This window comes from Polistes canadensis, unplaced genomic scaffold (genome assembly GCF_001313835.1).
Source record: "Polistes canadensis isolate GaletaPanama2010 unplaced genomic scaffold, ASM131383v1 scaffold_109, whole genome shotgun sequence".
Lineage (NCBI taxonomy): Eukaryota > Metazoa > Arthropoda > Insecta > Hymenoptera > Vespidae > Polistes > Polistes canadensis.
The window spans coordinates 477,895-496,376 of NW_014569656.1; the positions used below are offsets into that span (position 1 = coordinate 477,895).

The following is an 18,482-nucleotide window of genomic DNA, read 5'->3' on the forward strand; positions in this document are numbered from 1 at the left end:
CGGAATCGAGGTCATTTCCGGCTTACTACTTTGCTTTGGAACGGAGATTGAAGTGCAAAAGAAGAAGACATGATCGATCATCTTGATTTATATTATTTTCTTCTCCCTTCCCCATCAGTTTCTAATTTCTTTTTCTCATTTTACTGTATTATCAGCATCCAGTCAAATAATTTATATCAAAACAAAATTGTATGTATACCATTTTGTAATAATAATTGTCTCTACAATCTATCATTTAAAATTAAAAATTAGTTCTTCGACGTTAGTAAAAACAAAAAAGGTATGTAAGATAAAAGAAGTTTTGTAAATTGACTGGAAAGAAAAAAAAGAAATAAGATGCGCAATACATTTGGAAATCATCAATCAAAATGTCTGTCAGTGAAGTGTCAAACGATGTCTTTTTCTTTCACTTATCGATTCGAAAGAGCAAAAAAAAAAAAGAAAAAAGAAAAGAAATAAGCAAGGTTCTTCGTCTCATTGAATAACGAGTGCGAAATGTGAACGTATCGTCTAAAAATATTGTCGGGGAGGCCCAAGGTGCGCCTAGCAACAGAGATTGCATAGAAGCATGTAACTATAGTGAACGTGCGTGTTGTATACGTACTACATCGTCTACACGGCCGTCGTCGTCGTCGTCATCGTAGTCGCACAAAGAGACCGCGAGAAACCATGAAAATGAAAAGATAAAGAAAGAGAAAAAAAAATAATATGAGGAAAAAAAGAAAAAGAAAAAATATATTACAGAATTAACATTTAAATAAAAATGTAGCAACTTTTTAAAATAGCATAATAGAATTCAAAATAAATGTTTTAAATTGAATACAAGAATGTGTATATATATATATTCGTTCCAATTATTCTATCAATCTATAATTCTTAGATTTTTTCCAATTAAAAAATATCTCCGGATAAATTTAAACGCCTGATTCACGTAGTAAGTCATGTGAGCACTCTTTTAGTCACGTGAACTTACTACAATATTCAAATTTTACCGGTACAGCATTAAGAGATATATTGTGTCGAATAATTTATATAATTCTCATTTTTTTTTTTTTTATTTCAATTAATATTTCAATCTTATTCTTATGTTTTTAATCGAATAATATAGACGGACGCTTCTTAACTTCTTCATCTTCACGGCTTCGCGGTTAACAGGGTAATATTATAAGCCCTTAAATTCGAGTATGAAAAACGAGCGTAGTTTTTCTGTTTGTTTTATTTATAATCCAGACAAGCCGGATACGCTAATTACAAGATGATACGAGGAACGATCGATAATGATATCTTACTGAAATCGGTGAAGGTATATTTTTTTTCTCTTTTTTTTTTTATATCGGTCGAAGACTTCTCTCTTTCCTCTTTCTCTCTCTCTCTCTTTCTTTGTCTGTCTTTTGAAGAAAGATTGCTCTTCTCTACACCACTGTAGTAGGACAATTATCCTCAATCACGTTCCACGATTCGAATCGGATTGGTGTGCAGATGCTGCTGCTGTACTCTGCCTTCCATTTTGAAACCCGATATCCGATGACCGTTAAGAACCACAATAATAATAATAATAATAATAATAATAGTAATAATAATAATAGCAACAACAGTACAAAACGGAAGCAAAGTCAATTTTACTCTTACGTGTGTCGAATGGGAGTTTCGTAAAGGGTCCACAGTAAAAGAACGCACCTGTTTCTGAATTCTCCCAAAGAAGCGCGCATCACCGAGTCTCGAAATCTCACGAAGCACCTGTACACTTTGCTTACTAGTTCTTTTTCTTCATTTTCCTTTTTTTCAAACTGTAAATTTCAACCTCACCTTTTTTCCTGCTCAGATTTGTGCTATTTCTTCGTATTTTTCTGAAAATATTCTGTAACAAGGAACAATGGTAAGGATAAGAACGTGTGTGGAAAGCAAAAGGAATAAATGTAATTAATCAATTAATTAATTAACCTGGAGAAAAACAGGATGGCTAGGATGGAAGGATCAATTATTTCTCCTTTTGTAGTAACATTGGAAATTCCAGCTTTCAAACTTCTTACGTTTAAAATGACCATTCGTTTATATGGGATTTTCTGTAACAAGGAACAATGATAAGGAATAGATTGCAAGAAAAAGATGATAAGTATTGGATTAAAATTGTGAAGAAAAAGAAAATGGTTATGAAATGAAAAGGATAGACCTACTTTGTTTAATTGTATTTTTTTTTTTTGTTTCTTTTTTTTGTTTTCTTTTATAGATAATTTCTTTTTCTTAATAAACAATAGCCGCTGTAGTTTTACTTACTTATGTTAGTTTTCATTTCTTGTTTAGACTCTCTTACGATTACGGTTTATATATAATAATATAATATAATAATTAATACATTTATATATATTTATATATATATTTTATATATATGATATAAATATATATAATGTGTCAGATTTAAACATAATTGATTCTTAAAGATATACCACGAATACCGGTCTAGAAAATAGAGGCTCTTGGATCACTGGGAGTAGTTCTGTTCTTTTTTCTTCACACATTCTCTCTCTCGTTTGCTTTCTTTCTTTTTCATCCCTTATACTTAATACAGATGCTCATGTAATGCTCACACACGTCATATTTATGCACATTTCTGAACACACATACACACTGACACACTGACACACACACACACACACGAAAGAAGATTCTGCGAAAGAAAAAATACATTAAACTAAAATCGAGTATAATTAATCTAATTAAACGATTAAGAAGAAGTACATACTAAGTTATGTTTACTGAGATCACACTAATACATCACAGGGTTACATAGACATAAGACTTTCCACATGCTTTTCATTTGTTATACATATATATTTTTTTTGTTTTGTTTTTTTTTTTAAATTTCAATTTGACCATTTCCATTTTCTTCTACAATGGCAGACTTCTAATTAATCAGAGATTCTAAACACATTTTTAAATACATGGCCAATTAATTCTTGTACGCGTGTGTTAATACGTGCACGTGAGGTGTGAAAAATTAAAACATAAGAATAAAATAACAAAAACAACAGAGGTCTGCCATTCGTCAAATGCATCGATATGGGAGTAAAGAGAAAATATAATCCTTTCGAAATTACAACACTTATGTGTGGCTTGGGGATGATTTACGTAGAATAATTTACGTAAAAATAATATAATAATGTAATAATATTAATAATAATAATAATAATAATAACAAAGATTATTTTACAAATATATATATATATATATATATATATATATATATATGTATGTAAAGCTTCCTGGGAACAGAACTGTACGTCTAAAGTATCGATGACTCATGGTCATTTAAGTGAGAATTGGTCCTAGCTATAAATTTGATTAGAATAGAATTACAAAAATTGATCAATATAAATTGCAACAATAACAAAAAAATCAAGAAAATTAGAAAGAAATGAACACAAACGAGTATAAAATTTAAAAAAAAATAAAGAAATAAACGAAGATAAACTATAGGAAAATTTAAAAAAAAAAATAAGAAAAATAAATTTTCTTGTACGGACGCGCGCAGATAACGTCCATCTTTAAATGCAAAAGAAAGAAAGAAAAAAAAAAAGAAAAGAAGGACACGCAATTTTGATTCGACCTCTTGCCATGGCACTCTCGCGGAAGAAACTTATTTCTTTGTGGATTGTTTAAGTGTGTACGTTTTTGAAAAATACACGCACGTACACGCACACACACGTACATGAACTATAGTAATAACGCAATATGCTTTTCTGATATAATGATCTCTTTATCGGAAACTATACCTTTGTAACCGCAATTCGTATTAACTGTTTCTTTTTCTTTTTATCAGTTATAATCTCTTTAACAAGTTTTTAGGGGTTGTAAGGGTGGAGGATGGGAATCAAGTTTAGTGAAAAATCAGTAGGAAAGTCGGAGAAAAAAAGATAAATGGACTCTTTTATATACAAATATAATCTTGGATTATAACAGAAGGAAACACTTTCTCTGATATATTTGAAAAAATAAAACAAGAATTTGATAATTATTAATTATTTTTGTTGTTTTCTGATCTAATGAAAACAAAGTCCATTTTATCTTTCTTTCACTTTTTTTTTTTCAGTTAGCTCACAGTTAGCTTCGAAGGTACGAAAGAAAGAAGAACGCGGGGTGTGATTTGGCATCGGCTGTACTTTCATTATTCTTTTTTTTTTTTTTTTCTTTTTAATTATCGTACAGGAGATCAATGCTTAGAGAAAATATAAAAAAAAGGAAAAAAAAAGATATTTAAAAGGGTAACAAAGTACGGCTAAGCCTAAATTACACTACACAGTTAGCAATCATCATTGAGGCTTTGGCTGTTGTGTCTTTGAACGTCACAATTACCCCATACAAAAAAATTAACTTGTTCGCGTTAATTTCGAGTATAATAATTTCAAATCAATCGAAATTAACGCGAAAAGATTTTCTTTTCTTTTTTTCCTTCTGTTCTCTTTTTATTATTATTATTTTTTTCCTTTCTTATTTTCTCTCGTCTCTTTGTTAAGAAGTTTAACCTGGTCACACACGCGTAAAGTTCCACGAACCTTCGAGGAGGTTAAGAAAGGTCATCGAACGTTCGTGGAATGTAGGACGACCAAGAAAGACTTAGAAAAATTCTCAGACCAGCCTAAATTGCCTCTTTCCTTTCTAATACATATACACACGCACGCTCACAAACACATCATACGCACACATATTTTTTATATTTATATTTATATATGTATTTTTATATATATAGAAAAATATATACTACCGACATAGTTATATGCTTATAATTAATACGACGAAAATTCAATGTATTTCTATCTTTCAACTTAAATTTCTATATTTCATTATATATCTAATTCTCCTATAATAATCATAAAACACACGTACGCAGAATTTTGAAATCATACATCCACGAACACAACATACAGTCAAAAAACTCATTTGCATTCATTCATTCATTCATTCATTCATTCATTCATACATTTTTCTTTTTTCATTTACACATAACATACACACAACTCTTAATTTTAATTACAGCATGATCTTTCGTCGTTTATGTCCAAGAAAAGAAAACAAAACAATATGTTGAATATATTACAATAATTAATTTCGACAAAAGAAAAAAAAAGATTTATCCTTTTTTTTCTTCCTTCTAATCCTAAACAAATTTTTCCTTCACCCCATAATCATTCCTTTCAATCTTATCGTCACCGTCATCATTATCATCATCATCATCATCATCATCATTATTATGTGATCTTAAGTATGAATATTAATTATTATCATTTGTTATTACTTACATCGGTGTGATCAACATCCTCGTCATTTCACATATATATATATAAATATATGTACATATATTTATATAAATATGACCGAATCGTAGTTATTAATTTATTTTAACCCTTTTTTTTTTTTGACTATATACATATATATGTATTATATACATATATATATATATTATACGCTCTCGAAGATTCATCAATGTATACGAGAAACGCATATATGCATTTTGTGTAAAGAATGATAAATAAATGAGCAAAACGATTTAGGAAAAAAAAGGGTTAAACCACTTATGCAAGAAAAAGCCCATGTGAATGATACAAAAATATCCGACGACTTCAATGAAATACATACTTCCTTTACTTATTTTAATTTCTTCATATTATTTTTTTTCCATCAAAAGTCGTCGTTTCTCTCTCTATGTATACGTAAATATTAATATTAATATTGTTGTTGTGTCGTTGCTGCTGTTGCTGCTGTTGATATCGTTGATACTATTTTCTAGCTGTCTTATGCACCTACTTAACCGTCATTTTATTTATTCATTCTTATAGAATATCAGAATCGTATGTGAATACTCACGAACGCAAAAATGAAATTAATATTTTTATTATAGGGTAGAAAATAAAATTTTAAAAGATTATTTTTTAAAAAAAGGAGAAAAAAAGAATTATATATTAAGAGAAGAAAAAGTATCTTTTTCTCTCTCTCTCTCTCTCTCGCTCGCTCGCTCGCTCGCTCTCTCTCTCTCTCTCTCTCTCTCTCTCTATATATATATATTTTTATATATATATGTATAAACAAAAACAAAAAAAAAATGAATCGTAATTCTAATCTTTTCGCTGTTCGCATGTATTATTGGTTTTTTTTTATTTTCGTTTATCTCTGTCTCTTTTTGTCTCGTTTTATAGCTGACACGTGGATTCGTGGCGCTTCGATAAAATCTAGTTGAATGGCACAGCCTAAGGACCTCGCCTAATTTCTCTTCTTCACGCTTATTTTTTTTGTTCATGTCCTTTCCTTCATATTCGTCGTTACTTTATATCCTTATCTCTCTTCGCTGTCTTCTTCCATATTTAATTATTAATCTTCTTATTTACTTTCTATTATTTCCCTCTAATTTGATTCTGCTTCTTTCTTTTTTGTTTTTGTTTTGGTTTCTTTTTCTTTTTACAAATGTTAAATTCATTTCCTAAAATTTTGTAGGATGGATTATTAATTTGAGATATGATTTTGTAACCATAGACAACGCGAATTTTGGGCCATCGAAGAAACAGAGAAGAAGAAAAATTTCAGGCCGAGGCTGAAGGAGAATGCCGAAGGCTCTTTAGCTGCGTATTTGTCCTGCATTACGTGCAACCTTTTCCGGTGGTTCTATTACACTCTTCGTGCCACCGTTTAAGCGACGTTTACGGCTCTTCATGTAGTCTGTAATCAAAGAAATCAAAAAAAAAAAAAAAAAAAAAAAAAAAAAAAAAAAAAAAAAAACAAATAATTCATTAGTTTACAATTCATTTACAATTGTTTTCTTATCTTCTAAAAGGTAGGGGTCAAGGGTTCTTATTAAATCAATTACTCGTTAGACTTATAATTATGACTGCAGTTCTACAATCTAACTTCAGAAAAAACAAAAGATACATAAATTAATCTCTAAGTTCAGCAAAGGAAAAAAAAAGTAATTAATTTTTCAAATATCCCATTTCGTTCATTCATCTTCTTCTTTTTTTTCTTTTTCTTTTTGCATTTGAATTATTCTCCTCTGTCTCGAGGTAATTAATTATACAATTAATTAGAAATGAAATGAGATCTTTTTTAAAATGTGTTGAGAAATCACATTGATGAAATATAAAAAAGCAAAGTGAATAAATATATCCCGTGTATGTGTTTTATAGGAATGTACCATATGGACTACATGACGATAACGTTGTAACGAACAACTCGCTACGTCGTCGTCATTGTCGTCTGACGCACAGTTATCTCCAAAGAGTTACAGCGGTTTTTTTTTTATTATTCTCTTTCTCTCTCTCTATTTATCTTCCCCCTTTTTTCTAATTGCTAAAACGCAGCCTCCAAACTTGACCTCCTTGTATCGGCCTATGAACTTAGTCTCCTATGTTAAATGCACGCTGCTACTAATCTTCGTGATTAAAAAAGAAAGAAAGAAAAGAAAAAAAAAAAAGTAACAACACAACAGCAACAAATAAAAAAAAAACAAGCTTTCTAAGAGATAAAAACGAAAGGCAAACAACAAATTTTCTACGTAAAATTTGTATTTTAATATGAACCCATATAGTTACGAAATCGCATAGAAAAATGAATTATTTTCATCGTAAATAATATTTTTTAAACGAAAGACGACGATGGAACGAATCGTTGGAGAGGAAAAAATTTCCTGCAATGAGTCATGCAACATACGCAGTTAACTCATTGCAACCAGAAAGACTATACTCATAAAAGCTTCCACCAACTTTTATCCCCGTTTTTCCCCTCCTCATCCAAGATGGAAGATGAGTTCTCTATTCTTCTAAACAACATTTGGCCAAATTTTCGCAGGAAAAATCGATGCATCTGTTTTTCTATGTGTGCTAACTAGATGAGAACCAACGACCCCATATGGATGCGTGCGTGTATGTGTGCGCGTGTGTGAAAGGTATCGTGCATTTTGCGTTTAGTTTTGTTCCTGACACGTGACAAGAATTATGGCTCCGGTAGGAACGTCAATGGCAGTCGTCGTTCCCGTTTTACTACCCTTTGAAGTTCCCACAGGGTTGTACAGGGTGTTCACACCCTTCTCGAAACCCCTCTCTATGCACGCGTGCCGTTCGTATGTCGATTTTTCTCTTCTCAATCGAAAAAAAAAAAAAAAAGAAAAAGAATTTTTATTTTATTCGCAAAACGATCATTGTTATCGAACACGCGTTGATTTCTTTTTTTTTTGTAAATAGAATACTTTTTGTCATTCATTTTATCATTATTTTTTCTATTGCATAAATAATTTCAATATATTATACATCGTGTGTGTCGTAATTAAATTGATTTCATTTAAATTTAAGAGATGGAACTATTTATAATAATTTTTCTACAGTTATAATGTAATGTATCCTTACAAAAAAAAAAAAAACTTTATGCAAGTAAGACGCTTGTACATTTTTGATGACTAAAAATTGATAAAAGAAAGCAGCGGTTATCAGGAAATTACCGCAATTTTACCGCAACTGAGCGAATATAATTTCAAGAAAAAAAGAAAAAGAGAAAAAAAAAGAAAAGTAAAGAAAAATGGAAAGAAACGAGGAACTTAAAGATGATCATCTAGGAGATAAATCGATTCTATAAAGGCTATCGAACTTCTATTACTAGTTTTCATTTCCTCCTTCTCCCTCCTCTCCTCCCAACATTATTGCAACGATATTTTCCTATCTCTTCTCTTCTTCCACGTTCATTATATAGATTATATATATGTGGTACGTTCACCGGACGTCAAGTAAACAGGATACATGCACGAATTACGTTATTGTGAAGTCCACAATCTTTCCTACCAAGACAACATTTATTGCAAAAAATAGAAAAAAGAAAAAAAAAATAAAACAAATTAAAATCACTAGTATATAGAAATGATTAATAACGAACGCGTTATATAATTTAACGAATCAAATACCTTGCAACAGGATTGTTTTAACGATGAAAATCATTCAAACTAACGTTGAAGTTTCTAATCTCGAATCGATTATCGATTTAGGGGAGTGCATCTAATCGTACGATAATAATAATAATAATAATAATAATAATAATAATAATAATCGTCATCATCGGCACCCGGTGAATCTGATTCATACTTGCCAATTCGAAATCGCAACGTTTCGAGTGAGCATATGCGGGTCGTTTATATATACATATACATATATATATAAAAAAAAAAAGAGAAGGAAAAAGAAGGATGACGAGAAAGAAGGGGGGAAGAGGGGAGCCGAGTGCATCGTTGACGATCTTGATTTAAAATGCCGAGGACGATGACGAGTCTTGTGGGGATCGTGGCATGTTCACCCCCTAGGCTCTGCGTCACGATTGTGAGCACAGCTGATACCCCCATACAGACTGCAAACACATACACGCACACATATACGAATATGTTTATTCACTTACTTACACACAGGTATGCATTCGAAAGAGAAAGGTAATGCAATGGACGGCTGCACACGCCCATCGTTTCGAGAACAAAAGGTGTAGAAAAGACGGAGTACGACGTTCGATAGAAAAGGAAGGAAAATGGAGAGGTTATGGTAACCTACGGGGGTGGCTCAACAACCCCATATGGGTCGCTCGCTCCTCTACAGCTGACCGCTCGGCTCATTAATAAAGTACGTTACGAAAATCGTTCGAGACCCCACTGTGTTGTATAGATGTATTTTTATTTGTATGGGGGTGTACACGTGTATAAAAGAGAAAAAGCAAAGTACGTTACTCTAACCTATGCTCGTTCTACCGTGAACGGATTCGTTACAACGCGATCTAATCGATTAATATCTATCTCGTGGTGTCTTTATAATTATTCACTGAAAATTTATTATTTTTATTTTTGGATTTCATTACCGACCGATTTATGTATCTTTTGTATTTTTTTTCCTTTTCATACTTGAATGATAATTTATTTGTGCTCGAAATTCGTGGGAATGTTCAAATCACGTCTCTAGACAGGGTTGTAGTAATTCTATATATAAAAGTTAAATAAAATATTGCTTTTATCTTTCTTCTTTTTTTTTTTTTATAAATATATAGAATGACACGTTTTGTACGAAGTATTTCTTCTCTACCCTTGCAATTCGTTGACGCGCAGACAAAAATGGCACCGGCATCCCGCGGTGCAACACAAAAATATAAACACAGAGGAGAGAGTTTTCGTTGTCATCGCGTGCATCGAACAACGACAACGACAAGGAGAATGACTACGAAGAGTCATGTCCAGAAATAGTCACGTCGCGTGGGTGGCTTGCACGAACGAACAATAAATAGAGAAATAAACGAAAGAGAATTAGATCATGTGAGATACAACTCGAAAAGGAACAAAATGGTTGTCTTCTCAAAAAAAAAAAAGAGAAAAAGAAATAAGAAAAAAAAAAAGAAATTAAAAATAAATAATACGAGGCGTCGCGAATGATTATTCCTAATTAAACATGCAAATAAAATTGAAATGCAAAAGAAAAATTAGATCGAATGAGTAATTCTCAACAATAGTTAGCGCGTCACCAGACTTCCCGGCAATATTTGTCAACCTTGATACCACGTGCGTGGTTTGCACGTGCGATTAAATACCCTTACAACGCTATTATTTTTCATCTTCCTTTCTTTTTATTTCTTTTTTTTTATTTTTTACAAAAAGAAAAAAAAAATCTATCCTTCAACGAGCTAGCTAGATAACCAGTTGCAACGAGTTCTCGATGTTATCAACACGAGGAGGACGAGTAAATGACCATTTCGAAAGTAACAACGAACTTACGTGGAAGATAAAGCGGGAAATTTAAAAAAAAAAAAAAGAAAAAAAATACGAAAAGAAAAGATTTTTCTATTCTTCGCGAATGATAAGAAATATAATCTTGATTTTCCAGTATATCAAAGTCGTATTACAACGAGAAGATTTTAAATGTTACGATTAGATAGATCCACGGATAAAAAAATAGATATAGATCTAGATTAGATTAAAATTTAATTCCTCTAATAAAATAAGTTGAATATTGTTTCGCGAATATGACAAATAGAATAAGAAAAGGAATAAAAGAGATAACGAAGTATAAAACGATGATCAACTGTTAAACACGAAAAAACCAATGGTATTCCTCCTGTCTTTACAATTATACTAATCAACACGAGCGCGTACGATTTTTATATACATTATTTTTACTATATTTACTATATATTATTAACAGGCGTAAGATTTTAAATGACATTCACTGTATGTACTCTTTCTCTTTCTCTCTCTCTCTTTCTCTTGTTCTCGAACGATGATGCTCACTGCGCTTATCCGTGAAAAAAAAGAAATAAAAACAAAAAAAAAAAGTATTGAACCGATATCTATTTTTAACTTTATCGCATTCGGCCACCGATACACCGCGATGCAGATATATAGGAGGCACGGTCATAATAATCGTTAACTAAACTTTTCCGTCGGTGAAGCAAAAGTTTATTTCTTTCTTTTTTTTATTTTTTTGTTTTTCATTTAATCCGTTTATCCTCGTTCTAAATTATGATTGAAAAAGCAACAATAGAAATATTACGTATACTTTCGACGCGTATATATATGTATAAATCTATATCTGTGTATTGAAAAAGAAAATTATACAAATATATGTATAATATATAACAAATACAGGTAAATGCATAACGCACAAAAAAATATAAAAAAATACAAATGCATAAGTTACGTGTATATCTCGCAATAAATATATATACGTGAACAAAAAATAATGACAAAAAGAAAAAAGCGAGTGCAATTTCTTATTATTACGGACTGTGACTTGCGTAATTACGTAAATTGAGATGACCTTGCCGATCACTGGATTAGATTGACCTAGGCTGCAACATTTTATTGTTATCTTTTTCTAGACGAAAAAATTTATCGAATAAAATATTTATTTCATAAGAGAAAAAAACAAATGATTGTGACCCTTGAAATAAAATGGCGTGAAATCGCAGAACATTTATCTCGCTAAACAAACGATTGACGAAAGTAAAGAATATGGCTGCTGACCACCGAAAAAATGGCGCGTGACTGGTTAATCGTCAACTCCCATCGATTCTAAACGAAATTCTGCGATTCTAGGAAATAAAATGAATAATATTTCATAGAAAATATAAAAAAGGAAAGAAAATATAATTTTTAAATAAATAAAAAGGTATGTAAACGATAGAGAAGTATTGCAAATATATGCGCGAAACATGCAACGATATAAACAAAACTATTTCGCCTTTGAACCTTGCTTTTAATCGTCAAAGATACGCGCGTCATTTCAAAGAGATTAGAGGCGCGAAAATTAGAGGTTTGTTCGTTAAACGTTCATTTTATACACACATATATTCATATCATTTTCTTTCTTTTATATTCTTGTATATTCTTTCTATCATTTTTATAACTCTAATCGAGACATTTCTTTTTCTCTCTTCCTTCATTCTTTCGATAGGTGAATGAATAGATAGATATAAATAGATGGATAGATAAAAGAGAGATAGAAACGTTTTATTCTACGCTCATATAAGCCTTTAAAACAAACGTTTTCCAGCACTGATCGAGGTTACGCAATCGGCACACACACATTTATATAATCAAGAAAGATCTCTAAACGAAACACACACGATTGCGCTACTATCCGAGTTGAAGACATTTTTCTCTCTATCTCTTTCTTCGGAAGAAAAAAAATAAGCGCTTATTTCTTGCTGGAGAGCTAAACGTTAGCCATTCGAAAGCCCTTGACCACTCGAAGCAATTGGGAAAAGCAAAAAAAGTTAGATTTATGGGTGTCTCGACAACACTTTTTTTAAGCAAACGAAAGAATTCATTTTTTTTTTAACGTATTATAATTTAATTTAAGATAAAAACTCGATCCTTTACGTCAACGGAAAGCAACCAAACATTTTCCAAAACTTAAATTAATATACATGTATAACATGAATGACACGTCGCCGATTCGATGCAGTCAAATACAACGAACCTAATCGATTGAAATGTTGTTTCCTCGTTTATATCTCTTTTTATTTCTCATTCAATGGATTTCTTTATTTCTCGATATGAGTCACGTGTTATTTTTTTCTAACAGAAACTCCACGTGGTATACGAAATGAAGTACACAAAAACAAACGACTTTTTGATTAATTACGAATTCGTTGTGTTTACCATCCGACGGATATCTCGTCAATTGTACGATATCAATTAGATAAATCGAGACTTCATTCTTTACTTTATTTTGATATGCACGTGTCAAAATAAAATAACGTAAGCAAAGGGTTATATGTCAGAATGGTGCGCAATATTTGTAGCCAGAAAGATTTGATACATATAGACAAATAAATATGATAAAGGAATAAACTTACGCGTGATGGTGGTGATTTTTCTCGTGCTCATCGGCAAGACAGGCGTGGAAGGTTCAATAGTGGAATATTTCTTTTTCCTGGCACTCTCATAAGTGGTATGATCATCGGAGGAGGTCTCGTTCGGCGTACTTTCGCCAATTTCCGGTACTCTAGATCGTTCTCGTTGGGGTGGTGTCCTTTCGGACTTGGTATTTTCATCGACAACTTCTTCGGTAGTTTCAACATCTTCTTCTGCTCGCTGAGTAATCGTAGTTTTCTTCGACTTTCCATTGGTAATAATAGGTGCTGTTGCTATCGTCGTAGTCGAAGCTGCAACGACAACGACTGCAGTAGCAGTGGTGGCTGCTGGTGTTGTTCCTGTTGCCACCGCTTTCACATTGGTCGTTCCATTCAACGTTCGTTGGGGAGGCGTAGGAAGAAGAGTCGTAGTTTGCTGCTGTTGTACAACAACATTATTATCTTCGTATTTTCTTGGCGTCGAAGGTGCGTGTTTCCTCAAGTATGGCATACTGCGAAGCGCATAAGGCTCCGGTATGATATCCTTCGACGTAACAACCTCCCACTCGTATCTGGAATTAGATTTGGGCATTTCCAAGTGAAAGTCGAATCCCCATCTTTCGGTGTCCAGCAAGGATTGAGCGCGTAACTCGCGTTCGGCCAAGGCACGAGCAGCGGCATGGTCAACAGGACCAAACAGATCCCTTCTAACGCGCGCGAGAGCTGCTGTGCTCGGCACCGTTCGCCCTCCCCCTAAGTTCCGACTCATTTCCGTCATCATCGCCGGATTCAACACTCTTGCGCTCATATTTTTCGTTGTTACTCCTTCTAGAGCGCGCCAACGTCGCTCTCTCTCTCTTTCTTTTTCCTTACTTTTTTTTGTCCAATATATTACAATACTTTTTTTTCAAGCGTTCACTTAAAATAATTCACTGTCCCTCCGCCGCCCGCCGACACGACGTTCGAACAATCCGCGTCGTAATGTCGACGTAATGAAAATTTCTTTTGCCCGGCATAAAAGTCGTCTTTTCTTCTTCGTTCACTCGTTACCGTTCAACTCTTTCTTTCCCACTCGCACCACCGCCCAACAGAGATGATTATCCTTCTCAGAATCGTCGTGTCTCGAAGCGTTGAAATACTCGCGCCGAACAACAACCCGGCAACGCTGCGCGATCCACCGAATTTCGAATAATGGCCGCACGTTCCTCTTACTACCACTCTGCGCTGCTGTTCTTTAACTAACTCTTTCTCTTTCTTTCTCTCTTTCTCTCTCTCTTGAGATCAGAGATCAGCGAGAAGTTAACTGAGAACACACGATGTTATGCATGCAGTAATACGACTCCGATACCTTTCACTTCGAACGATTATATTCCAATCGGATTATTCTCCACGATCCTGTTTTTCCCAGCACATGAGTTTCTCCAAACGAAAATGCTCCAAGAGTCTAAGAGAGAAGCAGAGGGGGAGGCAGTACGCGGCGGGACACGGCGCAACGTTCGAACGCTGTTCGACAATCTGACAACACTGCAAGCGCAAAAGACGGAAGGCTGAAAACAAACTTCGAACGTTCACGAACGAGGACGAAGCCTTCGGCTTTTCTCTTTTTTTATTATATTTTCTCCTTCTTTCCCTTCCTTTTGCGAAAATGTTGATATTCCTATAACAATCTCACTTTCTCTCTCTCACTCTCCGTATTATTTCTATTTTTCTTTCTCTCTCTCACACTTTCCTCGTAACATTTTTCTTCTCACGTTAGAATACTCCCCGTCACAAGGCCCGCAAGAAATTTGATCCGGCAACGTTGTACGCACTTGCGCGCGCGAGACGACGACGACCACGACGACGACGACGGTGGGAGGAGAATGAGGAGAAGATAGAAGGAGGAGGTGGAGGAGGAGGAGAAGGAGGAGAATGACGACGAAGACTGGAACGCGTTGAGGCGCGCGTGCGAATTTCGAACCTGCTCGTCGCGCGCTTTTTGTGTTATTCGTATCTCAGTGACGATGACACACGCGACGACAAGAAAACACTTGCGAGATATTCAAACAAAAGAATAATAATTATCCTTAATCCTTTTTCGAATATGAAATTTCGCTTCGTATATATATATATATATGTTTGTGTATATATAAATTGCACACGGCCCGTAGGTTTCGTCGAACAACTCTCCGATGCGTTTATTAATTTGTCAATAAATTCCCGTCAAAGTTCGATTGATAAACAACGACGATCGACGATCACGATTAACCGTTATGTTTGATCTCTCGATGAAAATTTTGAGAAACGATAACGACAATGATGACGACGACAGGGTAGTAATCATAGAAACACCGAAAGACTTGCGTTTATACAATATTTTCTTTCTATCTGAAACGAGAGAAAATAGTTGTTAGCGGAATACAAGCGAACGATTGATGCGATTCGTTGTCTAATGCTCTTGTTACAAAAAATGTATAACGGAGATGCGCGAAAACGCATTAAACGCGTGTAAAGCGCCTTCTAGCGACTAACTGTGGTTCCTCTTGCTGCAACTGTGCGAGGTCTTCGTCGCGACGACCTCGGCCATTTCCGTCGCTGTCTCGGCCATTCCCGTCACCGTAGCGACCCCCACTATCAATATGCCCGTGGTACTCCCCACTTTTCCCTAGTCATCTCTTTCTCTGCTATGTATTACTCCGCGCAATATACTTTCTCACTCTTTCTCTCTTTCACGAAAGGAATACCGAAAGGAGGGACGCGAAATAACCGTCGTTTGAAAGTCTCGCGCCCTGTTGTATATTCGAGACGAGCGCAACGACGAGCGATCTTTGAAGCAAACTCGATAAATACCATATACATTCGTGTCTCTGTATACGTGTCTGTGTACAGTTATCGAACCTTTCCCTCTCCTACTCAGTCTACCAACCATATACATACACCTTTACTCTTCGCAACAAACACGAGCGAGAATACTCGAACACAGTTTCTCTCTCTTCGTTCAAAGGATTGATCTCACCTATTCTTTTTCTCTATCATCCTTATTCTCTCTCCCTCTTTCTTTTTCTTATCTATATACTTACTGAGATATACCGTATTCTCTCGTCACTTCTTCTCTTTTTCTCCCTTTCTTTCTTCTTTTTCTTCTTGCACGCAAACAAGCACGAAATGACTTACGTATTTGGAAGATCTTCGACTGCGGGGGGTATGTAAAAGAATGAGCAAGAAAGATAGAACAAACTAGTCCTTTCTTTTTATCTCTTTTCTTTGGCCTCTTTTACTCTCCTTGAAGATGCTCGCGTGCTTGCTTCTACACGTTTTCAGATTTGGAACTCGCATTGATTTCTTTGACTTTATTTGACTCCTCGTGCATTTCTAAAGAAATAATAGAAGATCTTAGATGATGATTTTATCTTGATCCACCTATTATTCATGATGAAAATTGATTAGAAATTATTAAAAATTTCACTTTATAATTAGGTTACTTCTCAAACAGGAAAAGCTAATACAAGTAAGAGGCTCATTCATTAAGAGATGATAGAATGCATCCGTTCTATTATTCTATTAAATATTATGAACTCATATATATGTATATTCTTACGTATATATATATATGTATCTATCTTTTATATAGTTTTAATTCCTTACCGCTTTCTTTCTGCGTAATAGTACCACATCAAATTTCGAAGGACACTAATTAAAATACGTTTTAAAATATGTCTTAACTTTTTGACCTGATTAGCCAATTGCAACGCGGAAATAAGTCTATGACTTGATTGGTCCATAAATTATATCGATTTACTGATATAAAATAATAAATTAATTTTGTAAGCAAAATAAGGTAATTTATTCTTTTTGTCATTCTATTCGATAATATTTATTAATTACATCAATATTTACGACATATTAATTATTTCAATTTATTTTTAATATTTTTAATTCTTATATACTGTTACTATAACAAAATAGATCGCATATAATTGGCTAATTATTAAACTACCCGAAATTTGACCAATCACGATCGTCGTTACTCATTTAGCGGTTATTTCTCTTTGGGAAATTCAACGGAACGGATCGTACATCGATGAAGTCGGAAAATTGTAAGTTTTTATTCTATTCTAATCCATTTTCACTTTTTAGTTATAATAATCGATCAATTCAAACAGAAAAGAAAGAAATATTGTAATAATTAAATATAATCCGATGGAATAAAGATCATTAATCGATATTCAATATTTCGTAGATAGGAAGATAGAGAGGCTATGTTTGAACGCACAAATTGACAGGAATCGTCATTCTCATAATTACAGGTAATTAGCAAATATTTTTAACCGATACCTTTTTCCTAATCATCAAATTATTCTTTATAACGCATGTTTTCTAATATGCATTATTTATAGGTGGAAGTTCGTTGGATTTAAAAAATATTCGCCAAAAAAACTCGACATCCTGACATCTTTTGAAAAGTTATAAGGTAATAAGATTTTTTCTAATTTTTAACCTTTTTGTTCAAAATATCGATACATATTTTGCTTCTTAATGATTTTTTATTAATAATCTTTTTATTTATTAATCACCATCGATCGTATTCTGTATTATATTAGATATACATATATGCCTATGCAACTACACATACACACACACAGTATAGACATTCTATACACATATGCATACATATACATATAAATTTACGTTGAATTTATTTATTACTTTAATTATACTATTTTATTTTTACAGATTTGTAAGAATTTTATATTGATTGTATAATTATCTTAACAAAAGCATTCTTTTTTTAAAGTTACATAGGCATAATTAAATGTGAGAATAAAGTCATTTTAATTCTACATTTCATTATTTAATCACTGTGTTAAACTGTTTAAACAAATATGCTTTTATTTGAAAAATTGTTACTGTTAAAAAAACGTTAGAATAAAATAATTTTAATCAAAAATTCTTTAAGGAGAAAACTGGGATATCCTGCAATCTGCAATATGTATATATATATTGCAATTAGGCCTATTCAAATTTGAGATAAACTTAACAATTATTTTGTAATAATTTTAATCGAATAATTGATATATATACGTAAATATATATATTTATTAATTATCTAAATATAATATTAAGAAATAAATAAAAATCTATCTTTAAAAAAG

At 32.9% G+C, this 18,482-nt stretch overlaps 1 protein-coding gene across 1 annotated transcript; it reads right to left on the reverse strand.

The window, feature by feature from the left end:
• Positions 1-6,113: 6,113 nt before the first annotated feature.
• On the reverse strand, positions 6,114-15,863 carry LOC106787672. Its single transcript, XM_014750240.1, has 2 exons — positions 13,354-15,863; positions 6,114-6,705 (listed from the first exon to the last, which is right to left on the reverse strand). The coding sequence occupies exons 1-2, from the start codon at positions 14,156-14,158 to the stop codon at positions 6,605-6,607; spliced, it is 906 nt and encodes a 301-aa protein (XP_014605726.1). The 5' UTR covers positions 14,159-15,863; the 3' UTR covers positions 6,114-6,604.
• Between the last annotated feature and the right edge of the window lie 2,619 nt (positions 15,864-18,482).

Bases quoted from the DNA above. Each gene is read 5' to 3' on its own strand.
- LOC106787672 (XM_014750240.1), bottom strand. From the start codon at position 14,158: ATGAGCGCAAGAGTGTTGAATCCGGCGATGATGACGGAAATGAGTCGG. The intron at 6,706-13,353 runs GTAAGTTTATTC...CTTTGATTACAG, and splicing joins AAAAATCACCACCATCACGC to ACTACATGAAGAGCCGTAAA.